We start from the raw sequence: 21,100 nt of genomic DNA on the forward strand, positions 1-21,100 counted from the left end.
TTTTTTTTTTTTAATTTTGCCTGTTACTTTCCTGTATATCAGAACTATGTTCAATTCAGTTCAGTCGCTCAGTCATGTCCGACTCTCTGTTATGTTGGCACTGGGAAAAGCAGATATTTTTGTCATTAGGGTTGTCTTGCTTTCTGGGTGTTAACTTGGTGTGGTTGAAAAGATCTTGCTCTTCAGCAGCGTCGTCTATAGTGTTATCTGTCATCCTGCTCTACAGTCCCTTCCCCCTCTGCCACAGTTTTGAACATTATTGTCTCATTTTTTTCACATCCTTTACATGGTAAACAACATCCCAACACAGAGACTATAGTATAAGAAGAATTACCAGAGGATTAATTAATCTGAATTATCCTAAAGTGATAAAAGTGGCTTCCCTTGTGCGTCAGGGGTAAAGAATCCACCTGCTGATGCAGGACGTGCAAAAGATGCAGGTTCAGTCCCTGGGTCTGGAAGATGCCCTGGAGCAGGAAATGGGAACCCACTGCAGTATGTTTGCTGGGAAATCCCACGGGCAGAGGAACCTGGCAGGCTACAGGCCAGGGGGTCACAAAGAGTCAGACGTGACTTAGCAGTTGAACAGCAGTGTGATAAAATAGAGCATGTTTATTTTACTGCAATCATTTTCACTGATTTCAATTTTCAAAAAACTGAGACCACAAATAATTTCCATTTTAATATAATTTAATAATCACTTCTACGTGTGTGTGTGTGTGTCAGTCACTCAGTTGTGTCTGACTCTTTGCAACCCATAGACTGTAGCCCACTGGGCTCCTCTGTCCATGGAATTCTCCAGGCAAGAATGCTGGAGTGCGTTGCCATGTCCTTCTTTCCTGGGATCAAACCCAGGTCTTCCGCATTGCAGGGAGATTTTTTGCCATCTGAGCTACCAAGAAAGCCTCAACCACTTCTCTAGCCTACCTATAAAATACAAGTGGTTTTGAAAGAAAGCGTGTAATTGCTCACTGTTGTACAATAATAAGACAAACCCTTGTTCATTAAGAGATCTTGTGAGGTGAGGAATAATAAGCACCAATGTGGGCATTACTACCCCCTGGTAATTATAACTGGAAAATGTTCAAAAGGACATTGTGATACTCTTTTTTTTTTCTTTCTTTTTTGATAGACTCAGATTTTTAAAGAAGAATAATTTTGAGTTCAGGGAATTTTCAGTTGATTACAAAAATATTGTCTCCACATTGTTACTCTAAGGAATGTTGTTTATATAACACTAATACTTTGTGTGAAAAGGAATTACAATTTTTAAAAAAAGATATATAAGTGGGAAACAACCAACTCCCTCCTGCTCAAATCTTTATAAACAGAAAGGTTTTGTATTACTACTGAGTTCTTAGAAAAATCTCTGCTAGAGAATTCTAAATAAATCCTGATGCTTAATCGGCTTTGCGCTTGAGTTGCTTAAAAGCAGAGTGATCACGGGGGATGATTGTTTTTAGAGCTGTTATATAGGCTTTTGGAAGACTGGTTCTTTCCAAGACGATGTGTCAGATGTTAACCCAAAATTCCTTAATGAAAATTGGCCCACTAGCAGTCCCTGGAGGAAATTAGTTCATTGATTGCAAGCTTCAGTGCCTTAAGAAACATTGAGGGAAATAGAATGTTGAAAATGCTTTCACGCTGATTTTTAAACTAACATTGTTAACAAAGTCTAATTTTCACCTTTAGCAGTTCACAGGGTGAGCCAACCCTGTGCTTTTTAAGCTAGGAGTTAATTTATGAAAAAGTATCTAATTAAATTCACTTTAATCCCAGTTGGCCTTTTCTAATAATTATGTTTTATGGCCTGATCTATTAATGGACATTCATTTTAAAATTAGGGACTCCTGCCCTAGTCTTTTATGTTCTCCATCACTCCCTTGCTTCTTTTTCCCTTTTCAGCGATACATTGTGTGCTGTCTCACTGATGAAGGTACTAATTTGCTAAGTTCTAAGATACTTTTGTATAAGATGATGTGATTGTTGAGGGATAGTACAAAGATTAGAGGGAGGTAGTAGTAATAATAATCATGCATTAGCCAGTCACAGGTCTCACTGTTGATTAGCCTTGCTGAACTTTCTATTCTAAATTAGATGGCTGCATAAGACGAGAACTTTGGGAGACTTGTCAGTCACCCGATTTTCATCCACCGCTTGCTCGATCTGAGAGTAGATCCCAACTACAGCAACAAACTCTCCCGCTTTAGTCCAGCGTGGTTCTTCTTTCTTGGTCACAGGTTTTTAAAGACTGGGGCGGACTGACTCTGCTGAGCTTGGTGGTGCATGTCTTGCTGGAAACAGTGCAGAAAAAGAGGCAGTTCTTTGACAATTAATGTCTGAACTGAACGGCAAGCAGGATCATTTCAATGGAACTCTTTCCAAAATAGTCCTTTAAAGTTCGTGCAAGATGTGTTCCCACAAACGTCAGGCACACTTAGAAATAAACTATTTGGGCATTTTAAACTGCCTTTCATTTATTATCTTACTCAAAATGCTTTTCAGTGTTTAGGAATTCTGCCTATTCATTATTCGCAGTAACCTTTCATCCATGTATGTATTTAACAGCTCTGTTTCGAAAGTCTCCATATGCCCAGACTGGTGAGGTTCTGACGTTACCTTGGTAAACAAGACATTGTCCTTTCCCTCAAGATATATAATATTCTGCATGTGATTTTTTTTTAACTTTTCTGTGAACCTTTCAAAGAAATTATAAAGCATCTTTTAGTAACTTTAGTTTAAGTCCCTGTACCCAACCAGCTTCAGGTAGAAACCTTTACTTAATTTTTTAAAAAGCAAGATAGAATACATTGCTTACTTTACATTGTCTACTTTAAAGGATTTATTTACATTCCTCCATAATGTGTTCAGCACAAGTTGATGGGCTAAGTGGCCAGGGGCACTTAACAACAATTGATAAAATATCCATTTGTACACCTATTTTAGATGATAGCATACAACTATATATACAATCACTGATAGATGGGAAAAGTGTTTATCCCGCTGAAGATTTTGGATTTCAGATTCCTTGGTCTCCTTATTACCTCGCATCTGTCAGTCAAACCACTGGCAGTTCTGCCTTCTTGAAGGAAAATCGTTGAGGTGTCCTGTCATTTGGACCTGAAAAGAATCTTAAATATATTATTCAGCCTCTGAACTATTAGTTTAGGAAACAGAAGCCAGAAAAATGACATGGTGTGTCTGATGCTGCTGTTGATTGTAGTGAAGAAAGACCTACTTGATGTCGCTGCATTCAAAACTTCTCTTTTCCATATACCAGCCAGCCTTCCGTTCTCTTTAACTTCTGTGTGTTGGTTTCATTACCTGTTAAAGTAATATAACAAAATTAAATTTAAAAGAAAAAACAGAATGAAAGCAGTGGTAATTACTGCAATATTTACTTTTTATCAACTTATGGTAGACTTACAAAATTGGATGCTTGTAAAATATATTGCACCCCACAAAAATTAAGTGGTTGTAACGTGGCTGTTTGGCAGCAGAAGTTTGGTTTATATAACACTTAACTACATGCTCATCAAACATTGTTCATATTACATATTGTATGATTGTGAAATAACCATTTTATAAATGAAATTTTATAATAAATCCCTTTGCAAATTGGGAATTTCCTGAAGCACTGACCATTCTTTTCTTTTGGCTTAGAGCTGTAGTATATTGGGTTTGTGGCTAACACTCATGATGCTGGCTCCTGGATGTCTTAGAGAGACAGTGGAGCAAGTGAGTATCCCTGTATGTTCTACTGAATTTGTGTGAGGTGCCACAGTCTGCAGAGATCACCGTTTATTCCTATGGAATCACTGATGAAATATTTTAATTCTTTAATAACAGCATTTACCATATGGATCACAGGCTGTCATAGATAATATTATGATCTGAGAAGAAAAAATAAACCATTATTTGTGATTTCATTCCTCCTTAAACATAACTTGAAGCAGTAGGTTACCAGATGTATCTGTTGGGGCCAAGAACAACTATTCCATGAAATGGGGAACATTAGATAGATAATTTCCAAAGTAGATAGTTCTTACCCTAGTTCATTCTGTATATAATATGATGTCCTCAAGAATGTTTCAAGGTCAAAGACAGGAAAATGAGCCCAAGACAGGTCATAAGGCAGGGAGGTAAGATGAAAACTCAGAGATGAGATATAGAGTCAAGCAGGGCAGTGAAGGAGTCTGGGAAGTCAAGAAGGTTCCACCGAAGAGTAGAAAGAATGATACGGCCAGTGGTTCTCACAGTTTAGGGAGCTCAGAATCACCTGGAGGGCTTAAAATAAAAGTGCTGGGCTCCACCGCCAGCCTTTCTGCTTCAGCAGGTCTGGGATAAGGTCTGATAATTTGCATTTCTGACAAATTCCCAGCTGATGATGCTGATCTGGGGACCACACTCTGAGAACAACAGCTGTTCAAGATGAATCCCAAAGTAAGTGATAGTGCCTCCAGGGATTTAAGGAGCTCCTGGGATACTTGGTTGGGCGAACTCAGTTTGCCAAAGAGTTAGGGACAGAATAAAAACATTTTGACTTTTCCTTTCATTTTAATTCACTTTTTTAAAAGCATCAAATTCATAACCCAAAGTAATGACTATGTGAAACTCTTTCTGTACTAAAATGTAAAATAAGAACTTATATTCTTGGCATGTAAAACATAAATCAAAATTATTCCCTCTCTATGAAAAATTATATATTTCATATTTTTGTAGTTTAACAACTCATACAATGTTCTGGTTAAGAATGTGTGCTCTGAAGACTGTCTAGGGTCAGATATTGATTTCACCACCTGCTTTGTGCCCTGAGGTCATAAGTTTCTTGAACTCTCCAAGCCTTCTTCTTAGTGGGGATATTACTAATTGCATACAGTTATTGTGAGGATTAAATGAAGTAACAAATTTAAACAACTTACTGGAGTTCCTGGCATACAGCATTAGTTATTATTGGAATACCAATGTAAATGCCTTCATTGAGGAATGTGACTTTGTATATAACACTTCAGAGTTATCTCAGGTTTAACCTGATAGGTTGCTCTCTGTTTCTATAATTCATTACAGCTGTTCTGCCAAGAATAGCCCTGAGTTTGGCATGAGGTTATACATTATATATAAACAATGTGATTCAGAAGTCAAAGTGATTATAGATAGCAAAGGATCTAAAATTGCCTCTAGCAAATTTCAGGCTAAGAAGGAAAACTCCCTTCTGTTACAGATACTTAAGAGCATCAAACCTGGGACCGGAGCATGGGACACTACTGCAGAGCCGTGCTCTGGGCTCCTGGTCGAGAGGCTGGGAGCTGGGACATCCGCTCCTCTAGCTACCTTTGCTCTTCCTAAGGCTGTCTCCCACACAAAAGCTAGCCAGGCAAGCACAAAACACTAAACACTGAATTAGTCAAAAAAATAAAAATAAAAATTGAAATTCCCATCCACATCAGAACATTTGTAAAAGGGAGAGAAGCCTTTGCATCTCACATGCTGACTCCTTGTTCATCTCCCTTGTCTTATTTTGGAAGCTTTAACAATCACTCTCCGCAACCCAATCTTTCAGTGGTTTCCACCAGCAATTTAGGCCTCCCTGACCAGGCTCACTGAATTATAGGCTTCGGAGTCAACTCTCTGTGGGAGGACGCAAATAGACTGCGGCTGCAGTTCTGCTTACAGAGGGGCCTAAAATGTCAAAATCTAAAATGCAAAGAACTCTGGACACTGGGAGATAGGAAAAATGGGCCCGCTGAGCGGTGCAATTCTCATACAGACCACCTGCAGTTAGGTCAGATATCACTGGTTAAGAGCCCAGGTCCCAAGACTGATCTTCAGTCACCTGCTGAAAATTGTGAGGTACCCAGGTTACCCATACTCCTTACCAATTCACAGTAAACTGAGGGCTTCCTATAACCCCCTCAGATTTGATAATTTGCTAGGGAAACTTACAGAATTCAAGAAAACACTGTAGTTATTATTACAGTTTTACAATAAAGGATACAAATCAGGACCTGCCAAACAAAGAGACACGTAGGGAGAGGTCTTGGAAGGTTCAAGCAGGAAGCTTCAAGTCCTCAGGACATGTCACCAGCATATGTGTGTGCCATGAACATATGTGTGTGTGTCATGAACAAGGAAACTCCCTCAAGCCACAGTGACCAGAGTTTTTATAAGAGTTTCATTCTACAGATATGATTGATTGGGTCACTGGCAATAGGCCAAGACACCTTACCTCCAGGGAGGTTGTGAAGTCAGATTGGTGTCAGAGCTGAAAGTCACTTGTTTAGTCTTTCTATCATAGCCAGTCCCCATCCTGAAACTACTTAGGGGCCCACAGTGAATCACCCCATCAGCATACAATCAGGTTTGGCCCCAAGGGCCTACTATAAATAATAAAAAAGACACCGGAATTCTAAGGGATTAGAAGTTCCCTTTTAGGAACCCAAGACAAAGATCAGACAAGTTCTTTATTATACAATATACAGAAAATAGAATTGGAACTATTTTAAGTCAGCAACAATGAAGGCCAAAAATTATGATCTTTTATGATGGAGAAACAACTAGAAAATGCCATTTGATTAAAAAAATACATGGTCATTAAATATCATTAGAGTCTTTAATTTGCTTTTCACTCACTTCTTTCACTCATTTGTTCTTTCATTCAGCAATATTTATTGAGTACCTCCTGTGCTAATCATTGAAGATATACTGTTACTCTGTCAATGAAAAAAAAAATGTATTTGTATAGTTGATCCGTGAACAAAGTAAGGTTTAGGGATGCCAGTACCTTACCAGGGCTTCCCGCTGGCTCAGCAGTAAAGAATCCTCCTGCAGCACAGGAGGTGCTGGTTTGATCCCTGGGTCAGAAAGTTCCCCCGGAAAAGGGCATGGCAACTGTTGACTAAAAAGATGCAAAGTGAGAGTTGCAGGTTAAGTTTTAATGGGGCAAAATGAAGACTGCATCCCAGGAGACAGCACCTCAGATACCTCTAAGGAATTGTTCAAAAAAGGCAGTGGGGAAGGTCAATATGTTGTGATGTTGTGAAGGGGGAATTCAGAGCAGTCAAGTACTTACTTTATGAAAGGTCTCTATTAGTCACGAGGATCTGGTGTCACCATGAATGGATTCAGTGCTTTTCTAGATGTGAGGAGATGCCTGGATTGGGATCATGAAACCAGTTTCTGAAAATATCTGACTATCTAAAGACCTGTTCCCCTGTTTCCCTGGAGCACCGTGTGCCTCACTCTCCGCGCGGAACTGCCTTCAGGGCATGTTGAGGGTCAACAGCTGCAGCAGCACAGGATTCAGTCTCTGCAGAGGCAGGTGGCAAATGCTCTTGGCAAATGCCAATTTGTAGTTGACACAACCCACTCCAGTATTCCTGCCAGGAGAGGAGCCCGGTGGGCTACAGTCCATGGGATGGCAAAGACTCAGACACCACTGTGCAACTAAGAGCATGTGTGCGCGCACACACACACACACACCCTACAGTCAAAAATCCACGTATAACTTTTGTTTCCGCATCCCCAACCAAACTTTACTCATACTTCACTGTTGACCAAAAACATTACTTCCCCCCCACCGCCCCGCTTTGGCTTTTGTTTGTTTGTTTTGGGCTGTGTTAGGTCTTCACTGTGCCATGCAGGCCTCTCTAGTTATTGCGTGGGCTTAGTTACTATGGCATGTGGTATTGAGTTCCCTGACCAGGGATTGAACCCATGGCTCCTGCATTGGAAGGTGGATTCTTTATCACTGGCCCACAACAGAAGTCCCCAGAAGCCTTACTGCTAAACAGTTGATTAACATATTTTGTATGTTATCAGTTCAGTTCAATTCAGCTCAGTCACTCAGTCGTGTCCAACTCTGCGACCCCATGAATTGCAGCACGCCAGGCCTCCCTGTCCATCACCAACTCCCGGAGTTCACTCAGACTCATGTCCATCGAGTCAGTGATGCCATCCAGCCATCTCATTCTCTGTCGTCCCCTTCTCCTCCTGCCCCCAATCCCTCCCAACATCAGAGTCTTTTCCAATGAGTCAACTCTTCACATGAGGTGGCCAAAGTACTGGAGTTTCAGCTTTACCATCATTCCTTTCAAAGAAATCCCAGGGTTGATCTCCTTCAGAATGGACTGGTTGGATCTCCTTGCAGTCCAAGGGACTCTCAAGAGTCTTCTCCAACACCACAGTTCAAAAGCATCAATTCTTTGGTGTTCAGCCTTCTTCATAGTCCAACTCTCACATCCATACATGACCACAGGAAAAACCATAGCCTTGACTAGACAGACCTTAGTCGGCAAAGTAATGTCTCTGCTTTTGAATATACTATCTAGGTTGGTCATAACTTTTCTTCCAAGGAGTAAGCGTCTTTTAATTTCATGGCTGCAGTCACCATCTGCAGTGATTTTGGAGCCCCCCAAAATAAAGTCTGACACTGTTTCCACTGTTTCCCCATCTATATGTATTATATATTCTACAATAAAGTGAACTAGAAAAGAGAAAGAAGGTCAAAAGAGAAAATGCATTTACAATGTTGCTGATGAATTTACAGTTCTTGCCTTGTCATGAAAGGATTCAGAGATGAAGTGATAGTAAATGGATGTCTTTAAAGGCAAACATACTTTGCAGAGTGTGGGCCATCTCAGAAAGCAAGAAGAGAGCCTCGGTATACAGTGTGGATACTCTTTTATGGACCGGGTAATTTCATAGACTAATTAATGGGAGGATTATTCCAATTATTTGGGGGAAGAGGCAGGGATTTCCAGGAATTTGTTCACAGCACAATATTTGACCTTTTATGGTTGGCCTCAGAACTGTCATGGTGCCAATGGGCGTGTCATTTAACATGCTAACAAGCGTAAGATGAAGCGCTAGGGCTACTGCAAATTGACACTTCCGACATCTTGGACAAAGTTAGTTCTAACCAGTCTTCATCGTGGTTATATCATGCCCTGCATGCTTCCCCGCTTCCCTCCTGTTTCAACTGTATATGTGTGTGTATATATACATATATATATATATCAAAAAAAATTCACAGACCCACACAGTTCAAAGCCGTGTTGCTCAAGGGTCAGCTGTTATTACATGGAAAAGAGGAAAGATGAACTATTTGAAATTACTTGCTCATTTTAATTCCAACTGAAATGAGTCTGAGTTCTGAGATAACTGTTAATTTTGCTTGTCAAAAACAATCTTAAGAGCGCTCCCAAAATATAAAATATTAGAAGTCAAGTCTAGATTTATGAAGAATTGAGGAGACAGGGGTAGCAGAAAAAAATATGGATGTTTGTTTAACCACAAAGCTGCCATTTGGCCTTAATGTTTTTAAACAAAATCAAGAAGTGTTTTGCAATGTGATGTGTTTTAAACTGTTCTTTTTTTGCTTTCCTGTAATTGGAGCAACATACTAATTTCTACAAGTTGTGACTACTAACAGAGAGCAATCACCTCACAGACTTGTACCGAAGAGACGAGACCATCCAGGTGACAGGACCCGGCCATGTCCAGAGTCCTCGCTTCCCAAACAGCTACCCTCGCAACCTGCTTCTGACCTGGCGGCTCCACTCCCAGGAGAAAACAAGGATACAGCTAGCCTTTGACAATCAGTTTGGATTAGAGGAAGCGGAAAATGATATCTGTAGGTGAGTGTGAAATAAAATCCATATTAGGGTAAATTCCAAGGGGAAGAAAAGATTTAAAACATTGCATCAAAATTATCATTTGGGCCCTATCCAAAATACATAACTTCTTTTTCAAAAGCCTTTATGTCCGTCCTAATGTACAACATAAATTGAAGCACAGTCTGTGTGGAGGCCTGGTAACCTGGCATGACTCACAGAAGCTCACTCCTGCAGCTGGCACTGCCCGGCTGTGTGATTTCCAGAGAAGGGGGATCTGGGTGATTCTTTTTTCTAGGCCAGGCCTAGAACCACCTCTGTGAGCAGCTGGACACATCCAGTGTCCCGGGTCACCAGCAACCATGTCCTGTGGCTCAGGTGCGAGCTTCCCAGGGCTTGAGGAGTGTACCCACTGCTGGGCTCCAGGAACTGACCCAGCCCTGGGAGAGGGTGATGGCAAGGACCCTGCCAGGCCTTTACCTGAAATTGTAATTTTAAGGCCTCAGATACGTGTAAAAAGAAAGAGAAGGCAAGCTCCCAAGGCAAGTGTGCTCCTCCTCAGAGGTCTGTTCCTTCCTGCAGTTTCAGGGTCAGCAGAAAATGAAAGCTGCACTGAGATAGTCTTCTCCCTTTTGAACATATTTTTCAGAGCAAGTGTTGGCTGCTGTTCTTCAAACTGTCCACTCACAGCATCTTATTCCTTTAATTAGCCTGCGTAAGATGCGGAGGATTTTTTTTTCCTCCCTGTACTTTACTGCGTGCACTTGTTCTGCATTGCCAATAACTACTACTAAACTGCTAGATCCTTTCAGCAGGTTTATTTTACTTTGAATAATAAAAATCAGGTGCCTCAAATTTGGCTGTCCTTTGTTGCATGTTTATTACACTGACAGTTTTTATTATGTTGCTATTTTTTTCAAGAATAATAGCACTCACTATTGCTTTCTAGGACCATAGAGGGTAATGTATGCCAGAAAGTAAAGATGAATACATGCAGGAAGACCCAGTTAATATTTACGGAGAGAATAAGCTTGAGGAGATCTTGTGTCTTTTCAACCTTGAAAGGGAGAATTCATTTCCTGGGCTTAAAAAAAAGGGAGAGAGAGAGAGATCGTGTAAACAAACACCAAGGCCAGTGTTAAAAGATTATTAAAGATGATGTCATTGAAGAGATACTGGTCTCCACTCCCATGCAGGGTTTTGATCTGGTAGTGACTAAACCCTTTGGGCGTCCTGACCTTAAAAATAGGAGAGGAAATTAAGGATGGCATTTCCCTAAGTGGTGTCCAACTCTTTGCAACCCCATGGACTGTAGCACACCAGGTCTCCCTGTCCCTAACCACCTCCCGGGGTTTGCTCAAACTCATGTCCATTGAGTCGGTGATGCTATCTAACCATCTCATTCTCTGTCGCCCCCGTCTCCTCCTGCCTTCAATCTTTCCCAGCATCAGGGTCTTTGCCAATGAGTCAGCTCTTCACATAGGTGGCCAAAGTATTGGAGCTTCAGTTTCAGCATCAGTCCTTCCAATGAGTATTCAGGGTTGATTTCCTTTAGGATTGACTAAAGGATCCCCAGACCATTCATCAAATCAAGATGCTCCTAAAAATTTGTAGAGGAAGGTAGCAAAGTAAGAGGTAGAGGAGAAAGGAAGAAGGGGAAGAGTTCAGGACCCTCCCTGAAAACCAAAACGGAGATTTGAGAATGAAAATTGTACTAATAGGTTATCTAAAAAACAAAAGTGACCTCTTGTGTTATTAAAGTTTCAAGTATACTTTTGCTTAGTGTAGTGAATATAATTCACATACATTGTATATAAAATGTAATGAAGTTGTTTCTTCCCATCTGTTGCAAAACTTCCTTGATGTCTACATTGTAATATTTATTGCTCTAATGATGATTCTATCTTAGTACTTTTCACTTTCCAACCACCATATACCAAGTAGTTAATCTGCATAGCGCTCAAGAGATATTCAGCTGGTAAAATTACATAAACCTTCTTATTTTGTTCATTAGGAAACTGAGGCAAAGGAGATAAAGGCCCCACAGACTATTTTCAATGAAACTGAGTCACCATTTTATTATGCTTACCTGCTTCTTAGATCACCCTGCCCCATCCAATAAGAGCTCTGAGGTGTATGAAGACTAGTTAAACTGTATTGGGTTTTCTTCATATTCAGATGTGATGGTTCTCATGCTGACTCCTTTTGGTAATCATGACAGGAAAATATAAAGTAGATATGAGACTTCTGCCACTGTTCACCCTGAGTGTGTGCCCTGAGTGTTCATCGTGTGCACTGTGACTTTAGCATCTAAAGTCATATGGGGAAGAGGTGACTGAAGGGTGGCGTGCTGATGACCAGAACTGAAAGGCACACAGTTCAGCTCTCAAGTAGAATGTTTGAAGATGTGGGGTATCTCAGAAGAAGTGATTCTGTCTCTGAACGTGTTTTACCCTGCAACAAAAGAGTGGAATATTGTGCAGGGACTTTGAGCATCTAATGGCTCCAAGGAATATCTAAAATGCCTCTCCTGTCTTTTTCAATCCTGCCATTCTCTGTTTCTCTGACCAGTGTCAATGATGAACCCATGGTCTTACCCTCATTCACACACAGACCAGATATGTTCAGTGCTGGCTAGGGCACATCACTGCTAAAGGCATGTGCTTTTGATGATGATAAATGTCATTGTTTATGATACAATCCTTCCAAAAGATAGATTCCACAAAGAGAAAATAGTTGTTTATTTTCTAATTTTACCATTTATTTTCTACAATGAAATTGCTGATTTTTTAATGCTGTGTAGGTAGAGACCATTTCCTTTCCTATGGAAATGCTGGATGTGGTAAATGAATTCCAAGTGGGAATTTGTTTTAAAATTTGATATAGTAAACATGTGGGTATATAATTGAAGCTACAGGCTTCCTCAGTGGCTCAGCGGTAAAGTATCTGCCTGTAATGTAGGAGATGCTTGTTCAATACCTGAGTAGGGAAGATCCCCTGGAGGAGGGCATGGCAACCCACTCCAGTATTCTTGCCTGGAGAATCCCATGGACAGAGGTGCCTGGAGGGCTACAGTCCATAGGGTCGCAAAGAGGGGGCATGACTGAAGCAACTTAGCATGCACGCACGCACTCAGCTGGAGCTACATCTCCTAAAATATGACAAGAGATTCTATTTATTGGCTTCTCCAGGAAAACCTTTCTAATCTAGAGGCTCAGAAAGTTTCCTATTTTGATTTTTGACAATTTAGGAAGCGTTATGAGGCTTCCCTGTTAGCTCAACTGGTAAAGAATCCGCCTGCAATGCAGAAGACCCCTGATCAATCCCTAGGTTGGGAAGATCCCCCTAGAGAAGGGATAGGCTATCCATTCCAGTATTCCTGGGCTTCCCTGTTGGCTCAGATGGTAAAAAAAAATCTCCCCGCACACTGTTTACAACAGCTAGGATATGGAAGCAACCTAGATGTCCATCAGGAGACAAATGGATAAGAAAGCTGTGGTACATATACACAATGGAATATTTCTCAGCTATTAAAAAGAATGCATTTGGATCAGTTCTAATGAGATGGATGACTGGAGCCTATTATACAGAGTGAAGTAAGTAAGAAAGAAAAACGCCAATACAGTATACTAAAGCATATACATGGAATTTAGGAAGATGGCAATGATGATCCTATATGTGAGATAACAGAGACACAGATATAAAGAATAGTCTTTTGGACTCTGTAGGGAAAGGCAAAGGTGGGATGATTTGAAAGAATAGCATTGAAAGATGTATATTATCATATGTGAAACAGATCGCCAGTCCAGGTTCGATGCATGAGACAGGGTGCTCAGGGCTGGTGCACTGGGATGACCCTGAGGGATGGGGTGGGGAGGCAGGTGGGAGGGGGGTTCAGGATGGGGAACGTATGTACACACATGGCTGATTCATGTCAGTGTATGGCAAAAACCACTACAATATTGTAAAGTAATTAGCCTCCAATTAAAATAATAAAAAATAAAAAAGAATCTCCCTGCAATGAAGAAGACCTGGGTTTTGATCCCTGGGTTGAGAAGATCCCCTGGAGGAGGGCATGGCAACCCACTCTAGTAGTCTGGCCTGGAGAATCCCATGGACAGAGGAGCCTAGTTGGCTACAGTCCATGGGTCACAAAGAGTCGGACACATCTGAGCAACTTTCACTCACTCAAGGAGGCTAGGCTGAAAGCGTATAAAAGTTTTTCCTCAGAATAGATCATTGAGGTTTGAATTTGAGAAATCTAATCCAAGAACTGGTTTTTCTTCTAAACTTCATTTCAGATAATAGGTCATGAGAAATTGCATATGTTAGTTTTAATTTCTCAGTGAAAGTATGAGTTTCAAAGTCCATTTTAATCAAAATGTATTTATGTTAAATTGGTACCAGGTATGATTTTGTAGCAGTTGAAGACATATCTGAAACCAGTACTGTTATTAGAGGACGATGGTGTGGACACAAGGAAGTTCCTCCAAGGATAACATCAAGAACAAACCAGATTAAAATAACGTTCAAGTCTGATGACTACTTTGTGGCTAAACCTGGATTCAAGATTTATTATTCTTTTGTGGTAAGTAGCTTAACCACTCTATGATTAAAAGCAGACACTGGTTAAATGAAGTTTAGAGATCATTTTCTGTCATTAAATTCAGTGGTGTGAAATTGAATGAACTGCGTTAATTGTCTGTGGTATGGTTTGTCCTTGTAGCCAAAATGTTAAAACTTTCTTTAGTGAGGAATGCCATTTTAGATCTGTTAAATCAATGCTTGGGTCCCAAGCATTTTGAAAGAAAGCACAGTGAATAGAAAAAGTAAAATCGTTTACAGTAAAGCATATACCATTTTCCCTTTGATTCAGCAAAATAAATTTATAGCCAAAGAGAAGGTATGTGATATTTGAGAAATTGTCTATGTAATTCCAATCACAGAAGAGTTCCAATGATTTTAGTTTAAATTATGACCCAAATTTGTGAATGACCTAGGTTATAATCATAGAACCTCAGAGTTAGCAAACATCTTAAAGATTGGAATATACTTCAGGACCCAAAGATTGATTGATTTTTGCCCACTCTACCCATGTTTATTTTTCCTCTTACGTCTGCTTAAGCATCTCGGCAGCCATTTTAAGCTTTAAACGCTTCTGTTAGAAGATGTTCAACCTCATATTGAGGTAAAATCTACCTTGTAGTTAAGTCTAGTTGTTGGGTCATACATGGTCATGGATCTCCTTTACTCAGTCCTTCATTAGTAAAACAATATAAAGTTCCTTGGAGGAGGAAATGCCAACCCACGCCAATATGCTTGCCTGAAAAATTCCATGGACAGAGGAGCCTGGTGGGCTACAGTCCATGGGATTGCAAAGCCATTGAGCACATGCGCACACGTAAAGTTCCTGCTTATTATCAGACACTCTGATAGGCGTAGTAGGTAAAAGGCAAGCAAGAAGACAGGGTCCTTGAACCTCCTGAAGTTGATAGTCTGGTGGAAATGACAGTTAAAAAGCAGTAACAACTAATGATGAGTAATGACACAGAAGCCTGGGTGTTGCAGATGAAGCGCAGGGAGAAACTGGGATCATTTTGCCTATGTGTTACCTTTAGGATAGATTAAATATCTCTGAATCCTTGAGTGATCCATAGCATATTGCTTCTTGCTCACCTGGCAGCATCACTAACTCTCATTCAGTTTATTGCTACCCCTTTGCAAAATGTGGTTGCCAAAACAGAACACAGTACTACAAATGGAGTCCGTTTGTGCGGTTTTTCCTCTTATGAGTTAAATTTAGAGTAGGAAAAAATCTTGATTTTTTCAAATCTAAAGTGGTTTCTTCTCTCTTTTTTTGCATTATGATGTTATTAAATACTAAGTGAATTCTACATCAGAATACTATAAATGAAAAAATAGCATGTGGTGATCTTGGTTTTACTTTAATTTGGGAATAATCCATCAAGCATGATATACATTATTGCATACTCATGCAGTGCTACTCAGCATTAAAATGGAAGTATGAATCTTTGGTTTCTGCATTTCTTTGCTTTTAATGTGTTCAGTGATGCATCTGTTCTCAATTTTTCATGGACAAAGCGGTCTCAGCATGTTGGAATGGTGATGTGGCAGAATGGCTTTGTTAAGGACCTGTTTTATTCCCTCAACGTATCAAGGCCTGTTAGTGCTCATGTTTATGCTTTTTGTGAAACTTTGGTTATGACTAAGTTAAATGATCCATAAGTCAGTTAGAAACACGCTAACTCTAATATCATGCCTTTAAGGCAAAAATAACTCCTTCTCGTTGAAAGAGGCAGTGCAGATGTGGATTTAAGGAAAAGGGAGTATTTTCGTTTGAGGTGTTTTGGCTTAAAGTGCAGGCTTGTCACTCATTTCCTAGCTGCTAAGTGGAGTATTGGACAGACTGTAGTTTGGATATAAACTCTTTGGCATGACTCCACTTACTTACTTATTCACCTCCACCAGTACATTCAGTTGTGTTTTTTAGAAATGATGGCTGTCATACATTTTTTTGTTATACCAGCCTCTTGGTCTGCATTCATTGCAAATAGCTCCAGGCTCTCTTTTCGCTCCTAATAGGCTTCTGGCACTAAATATGATCAATTAGGGCCAAAGTGCTTTGGTGGCTGAATTCCAAGAGGTAGAGTAAGCATAACCTTCAGGTGTATATAAACTCTAGATCTGTGTGACTTTTTGATAAACTCTTCTATTTGAACCTTGTTCAACAGGGATCATTTATGCTTGACCAATGCTTTGGAAATGTCATTTTATTGATGCTTAAATTTTTCTTGGAGAAACTTTAAAGCAGAGTTTATGAAATCAAATGCTACAGAGACCAGACTTAAAAGTCTTAGTGAGCCCTGTATAAAATTAGAGGGGGACAGTAGGATTAAAAATAGTGAGCCCTGATGTATATAAGTCATATCATTATGCTTCCCACATTATACAGTGCTGTATGTCAATTATATCTCATGAAGCTAGAAAAAATGACAAGCCTCCTTTAGGTGTATTTAAATAATGAATTTTAAAATGTTGTACAGACCTAGAAAGCCTCTCGAATTTGGAGGCAGCTGTTTTGCAATTGCTTCTTTAAGGCATGGCAGGTGCTGGGGAAATTTGGACTGATAATAGTTCCTGAGCAATCACCGTGCTCTTAGAAAATGGAACATAGCTATTTGGTTAAGTCAAAACCACCTTCCTTCTCATCTCCACCTTTCCACTTCTCAGCCTGTCATCAAACACCTCTCTTTTTCCTACCTCAAGACTCTCCTGTTGTATAAGGGCCTCCCTTGAGGCTGTAAGTTACAGGTGCCCAGGACCATAAGAGGCCACTGCCCTAGAATCATGTCTACATGATTCTCATGCTTATAACATTTTTAGAATAAGTCTGGTGTACATTTTTAGTCTTATTTTTCACTCCAGCAAAGTATGGGAGACTGACTAATGGGATAACATGATGAACACTTAGTTTTGGTTAGCCATTATTCTTATAATTGCTACAATTTTGTCTGATGTGCTAATTCAATCATTCACCTTTCTTTTTTCCAACACCTATCACAGTCTTTCCTAGGGCAAGGCAGCACAGCCATAGGGGACCACAGTGCTATAAAGCAAATTTTGATTCAAAGAATGTTTCCCCAATTATTAATGTGTGATATAGAATGAGTCTCTTACCTTTTGGTTTTATATCCATAAAATGGGGATAATAATTGGAGTTGGTGTGAAATTTTAAATTAAGAGCAAATACTTATAATAGCACCTAGGATATGGTGGAAGTGCTCAATAAATAATGGTGATAATGATCCTATCATTGCCATCACTAAGTGTGTGTGTGTGTGTGTCTCCTCCAGATATGATCAATAGCAATGAACTCTTTGAAAGTAGGACAAGTGTTCTGTGTGTATTCTACACAGTGCCTTATACATGGCTCGTTATGATCTTTGTGGAATTGACTCCTACTGGGAAAATGATTCAATTTCATATTTCAATTTTTTCTCTCCTACTGAGTTTTCTTTCCTAATTTCACTCCGTTGAGGAGGATAGATAACCATCAGCGCTTCCCAGGTGGCATAGTAGTAAAGGGTCTGCCTGTCAATGCAGGAGGTGCAAGACACGTGTTCAGTCTCGGGGTTGGGAAGACCCCCTGGAGGAGGACATGGCAACCCACTCCAGGATTCTTGCCTGGCAAATTCCAGGGACAGAGGAGCCCGGTGGGCTATAGTCCATGGGGTCACAGAGAGTCGGACACTACAGACCACACAACACAGTAAAAACAACAGACACCATCAGACAGCATAATGAAGCAGAATGGATAATGTTATCAAATTGTTAGCAAACTGTGTTTGTCTAAATAAATTAGGCTCTGCCATCGCAAATTTAGTTTACTGGGGAATGAATGGATTGATTGGATTGTTAGGACTCTTTCTGAAGACCATTAAGTAGATTATTGGAAAGGTGTCAATTATTAGACTCCAAGTGTGTGGTGTGCAAAGAAGTCTGCAAGCATGTGTGTGAATTTCAGCTCTGCTTCTTACTGACTAAAGGCTCAGTTTTGTCATCTGTAATACTGTGATCATGCTGCCTGATATGCAATTATCTAGTTATTGGGTTAAGTAACGTTTGTAAAGCACCCTGCCTGGAACTTGGTAAAATTACACAAATATCTACTGCTCTTATTGTTATCATTATCACTGGTTTAATTATTAATGTATCATCAGGTGATAAGTGAACTTGGCAGACCTATACAAACAGCCCAGTTGTCATTGTGTGTGTGTATGTATGCACATATACACATACTTCTGACCATAATTCACTTCTGACCTCCAAAGTAAAAGCATTTTATTTCATATTGTGACAAACATTAAAAAGCCTTTTATTTGTATATATGTGTTTAGTCAAAGTGAAATTGAAGTCGCTCAGTCATGTCTGACTCTCTGCGCCTCCATGGACTGTAGCCCCCCCAGGCTCCTCCATCCATGGAATTTCCCAGGCAAGAATACTGGAATGGATTGCCATTTCCTTCTCCAGGGGATCTTCCTGACTCAGGGATCAAACCCAGGTCTCCCGCATTGCAGGTAGACGCTTTTACTGTCTGAGCCACTAGGGAAGCCCGTGTTTAATGAAAAGTATATTTTAATTCAAAAAATTATTTTTAAAACTTGTATTGAAATATAGATGATTTACAACATTAAAATATTAAATATTAAAGTAAAAATTAAATTCCTTGAAAGCTAGCCCAAACATTTTTGTTTTATTAACAAACTCTAGTTTACTTTTTAAATTGAATTTAATAATACATTATAAACATTTTCTAAGATTAAAAAAACAATTTTATCTGTTACTTAACTGTGTACCTCTGTAGTTTGAATCAACTTCAAGTAGCACAGTTAAAATTTCCATTGAGGTTTAAACTCCACATGAATCATGGTTTTGCATTATAAATAATTATTTTAAATAGATGCAGAAAGGGAAGGGGATGGAAAAGAAGAAGATGAGGTTGCAAAGAAAAAAGAAGCGTAAGGCCAATGAGTTAATAACAAAGATTCTGATTTGTAACAGCTTTCACAGATTCTAATTTTGCTCACCTAAAACTTGCCAGTTGGTGAAACAAAAACAAAATAATGATGGGCAATTCATTATTATTCCCATAAACTAAATTCTCAAAGCTAGAAACTAAAGGACCTTATTCACTTTCTCTACAAAATGTAGAAATTCCATGTTTAATTCCATTGTCAGATCAAAATTGTTGAAGGTTTTTGAACATCCCTGGTTGTTCTGACCACGTCAGCCAAGACTATATATAGAGCTAAGGATTGTCAAGATGAGGATGGTCGTCACATGGCAGATCCTGTTTCCCTCAACTTCATTTCAGTATATCCTACTGAATATGAGAGATGCAGTATTATTTATTAAATGCCTACTGTATGCTAGACCAAGCTCAGTCCAGGGTCCTGGAGATACGGCTGTGAGAAAGACAGGCAGATCTCTGTCCTCAGGATCTCACGTAGTTGTTCAGTCGCTCAGTCGTGTCTAACTCTTTGCGACCCCATGGCCTGCAGCACGCCAGGGCTCCCTGACCATTGCCAACTCCTGGAGCTTACTCAAACTCATGTCCATTGAGTCGGTGATGCCATCCAACCATCTCATCCTCTATCGTCCCCTTCTCCTCCTGCCTTCAATCTTTCCCAGCATCAGGGTCTATTCTGATGAGTTAGCTCTATGCAGCAGGTGGCCAAAGTATTGGAGTTTCAGCTTCAGCATCTGTCCTTCCAATGAATATTCAGGGTTTATTTCCTTTAGGATGGACTGGCTTGATCTCCTTGCAGTCCAAGGGATTCTCCAGAGTCTTCTCCAACACCACAGTTCAAAAACAGCAATTTTTCATCACTCAGACTTCTTTATGGTCCAGCTCTCACATCCATCCATGACTACCAGAAAAACCATAGCTTTGACTATACTTCGTTGGCAATATCTCTGCTTTTTAATATGCTGTCTAGGTTTGTCATAGCTTTTCTTACAAGGAGCAAACATTTTAATTTCTTGGCTGCAGTCACCATCTGCAATGATTTTGGAGCCCAAGAAAATAAAATCTGTCACTGTTTCCATTGTTTCCCCATCTGTCTGCCATGATTTTAGTTTTTTTTTTTTTTTAATGTTGAGTTTTAAGCAACTTTTTCATTTTCCTCTTTCACCTTCATCAAGAGACTCTTTACTTCCTCTTAGCATTCTGCTATAAAGGTGGTGTCATCTGCATATCTGAGGTCATCGCTGTTTCTCCCTGCAGTCTTGATTCCAGCTTGTGCTTCATCCAACCTGGCATTCCACATGATGTACTCTGCATATAAGTTAAATAAGCAGGGTGACAATATATAGCCTTGTTGTACTCCTTTCCCAATTTTGAACCAGTCCATTGTTCCATGTCCGGTTCTAACTGTTGCTTCTTGACCTGCATACAGGTTTCTCAGCAGGCAGGTAAGGTGGTCTGGTGGAAACAAACAATAAACATTTACATAAACAAGAAAGTAAGTACATATATACAAACATAAATTTTTTGAGGTTCAATAGTAACTAGAAAGAGGATAAAAGAGAATATTCTAACAGAGGATGACTGGAAAAAGACCCACTCCACTTAGAGAGTCAAAGGTGATCTGTGTGTGTAAAATTTGAGTTGATACCAAAAGAGGAGCCAGCAGCACCAACACCATGTGGAAGTACAGGAGAAATGCTTTAAGAAAAAAAGACAGCAAATGCTAAACCTTGAAACAGAAAGAAGACTCTTTTCTTTGATAGCAGTGAATCTCTTGGCATTTTGGGAATCCAGCCACTGTAAGGAGGCAAATATAAGAGAGGGAAGTAAAACAGTAGCTGATTCCTCTCTCAGCCAAGTGTCAGAAGGTTTTCTTATCCTCATCTGAGCCCATCCTATATTGTATGTTTCTCAAATCTTTTAGTACTTAGACCAGGTG

General features: G+C 39.8%; 1 protein-coding gene across 2 annotated transcripts in view; it reads left to right on the forward strand.

Moving 5' to 3' along the window:
• The window catches only part of PDGFD (platelet derived growth factor D), a 274,384-nt gene that overhangs the window by 159,948 nt on the left and 93,336 nt on the right, over window positions 1-21,100 (forward strand). The window contains exons 2-3 of one of the 2 annotated variants that reach the window (XM_040257846.1): window positions 9,431-9,635; window positions 14,019-14,199. In XM_040257846.1, coding sequence (XP_040113780.1) covers window positions 9,431-9,635; window positions 14,019-14,199 — 386 coding nt within the window. The remainder of the gene's footprint in view (window positions 1-9,430; window positions 9,636-14,018; window positions 14,200-21,100) is intronic. The other variant, XM_040257847.1, reaches the window with a different exon arrangement.

This window comes from Oryx dammah, unplaced genomic scaffold (assembly GCF_014754425.2).
Source record: "Oryx dammah isolate SB20612 unplaced genomic scaffold, SCBI_Odam_1.1 HiC_scaffold_17, whole genome shotgun sequence".
NCBI lineage: Eukaryota > Metazoa > Chordata > Mammalia > Artiodactyla > Bovidae > Oryx > Oryx dammah.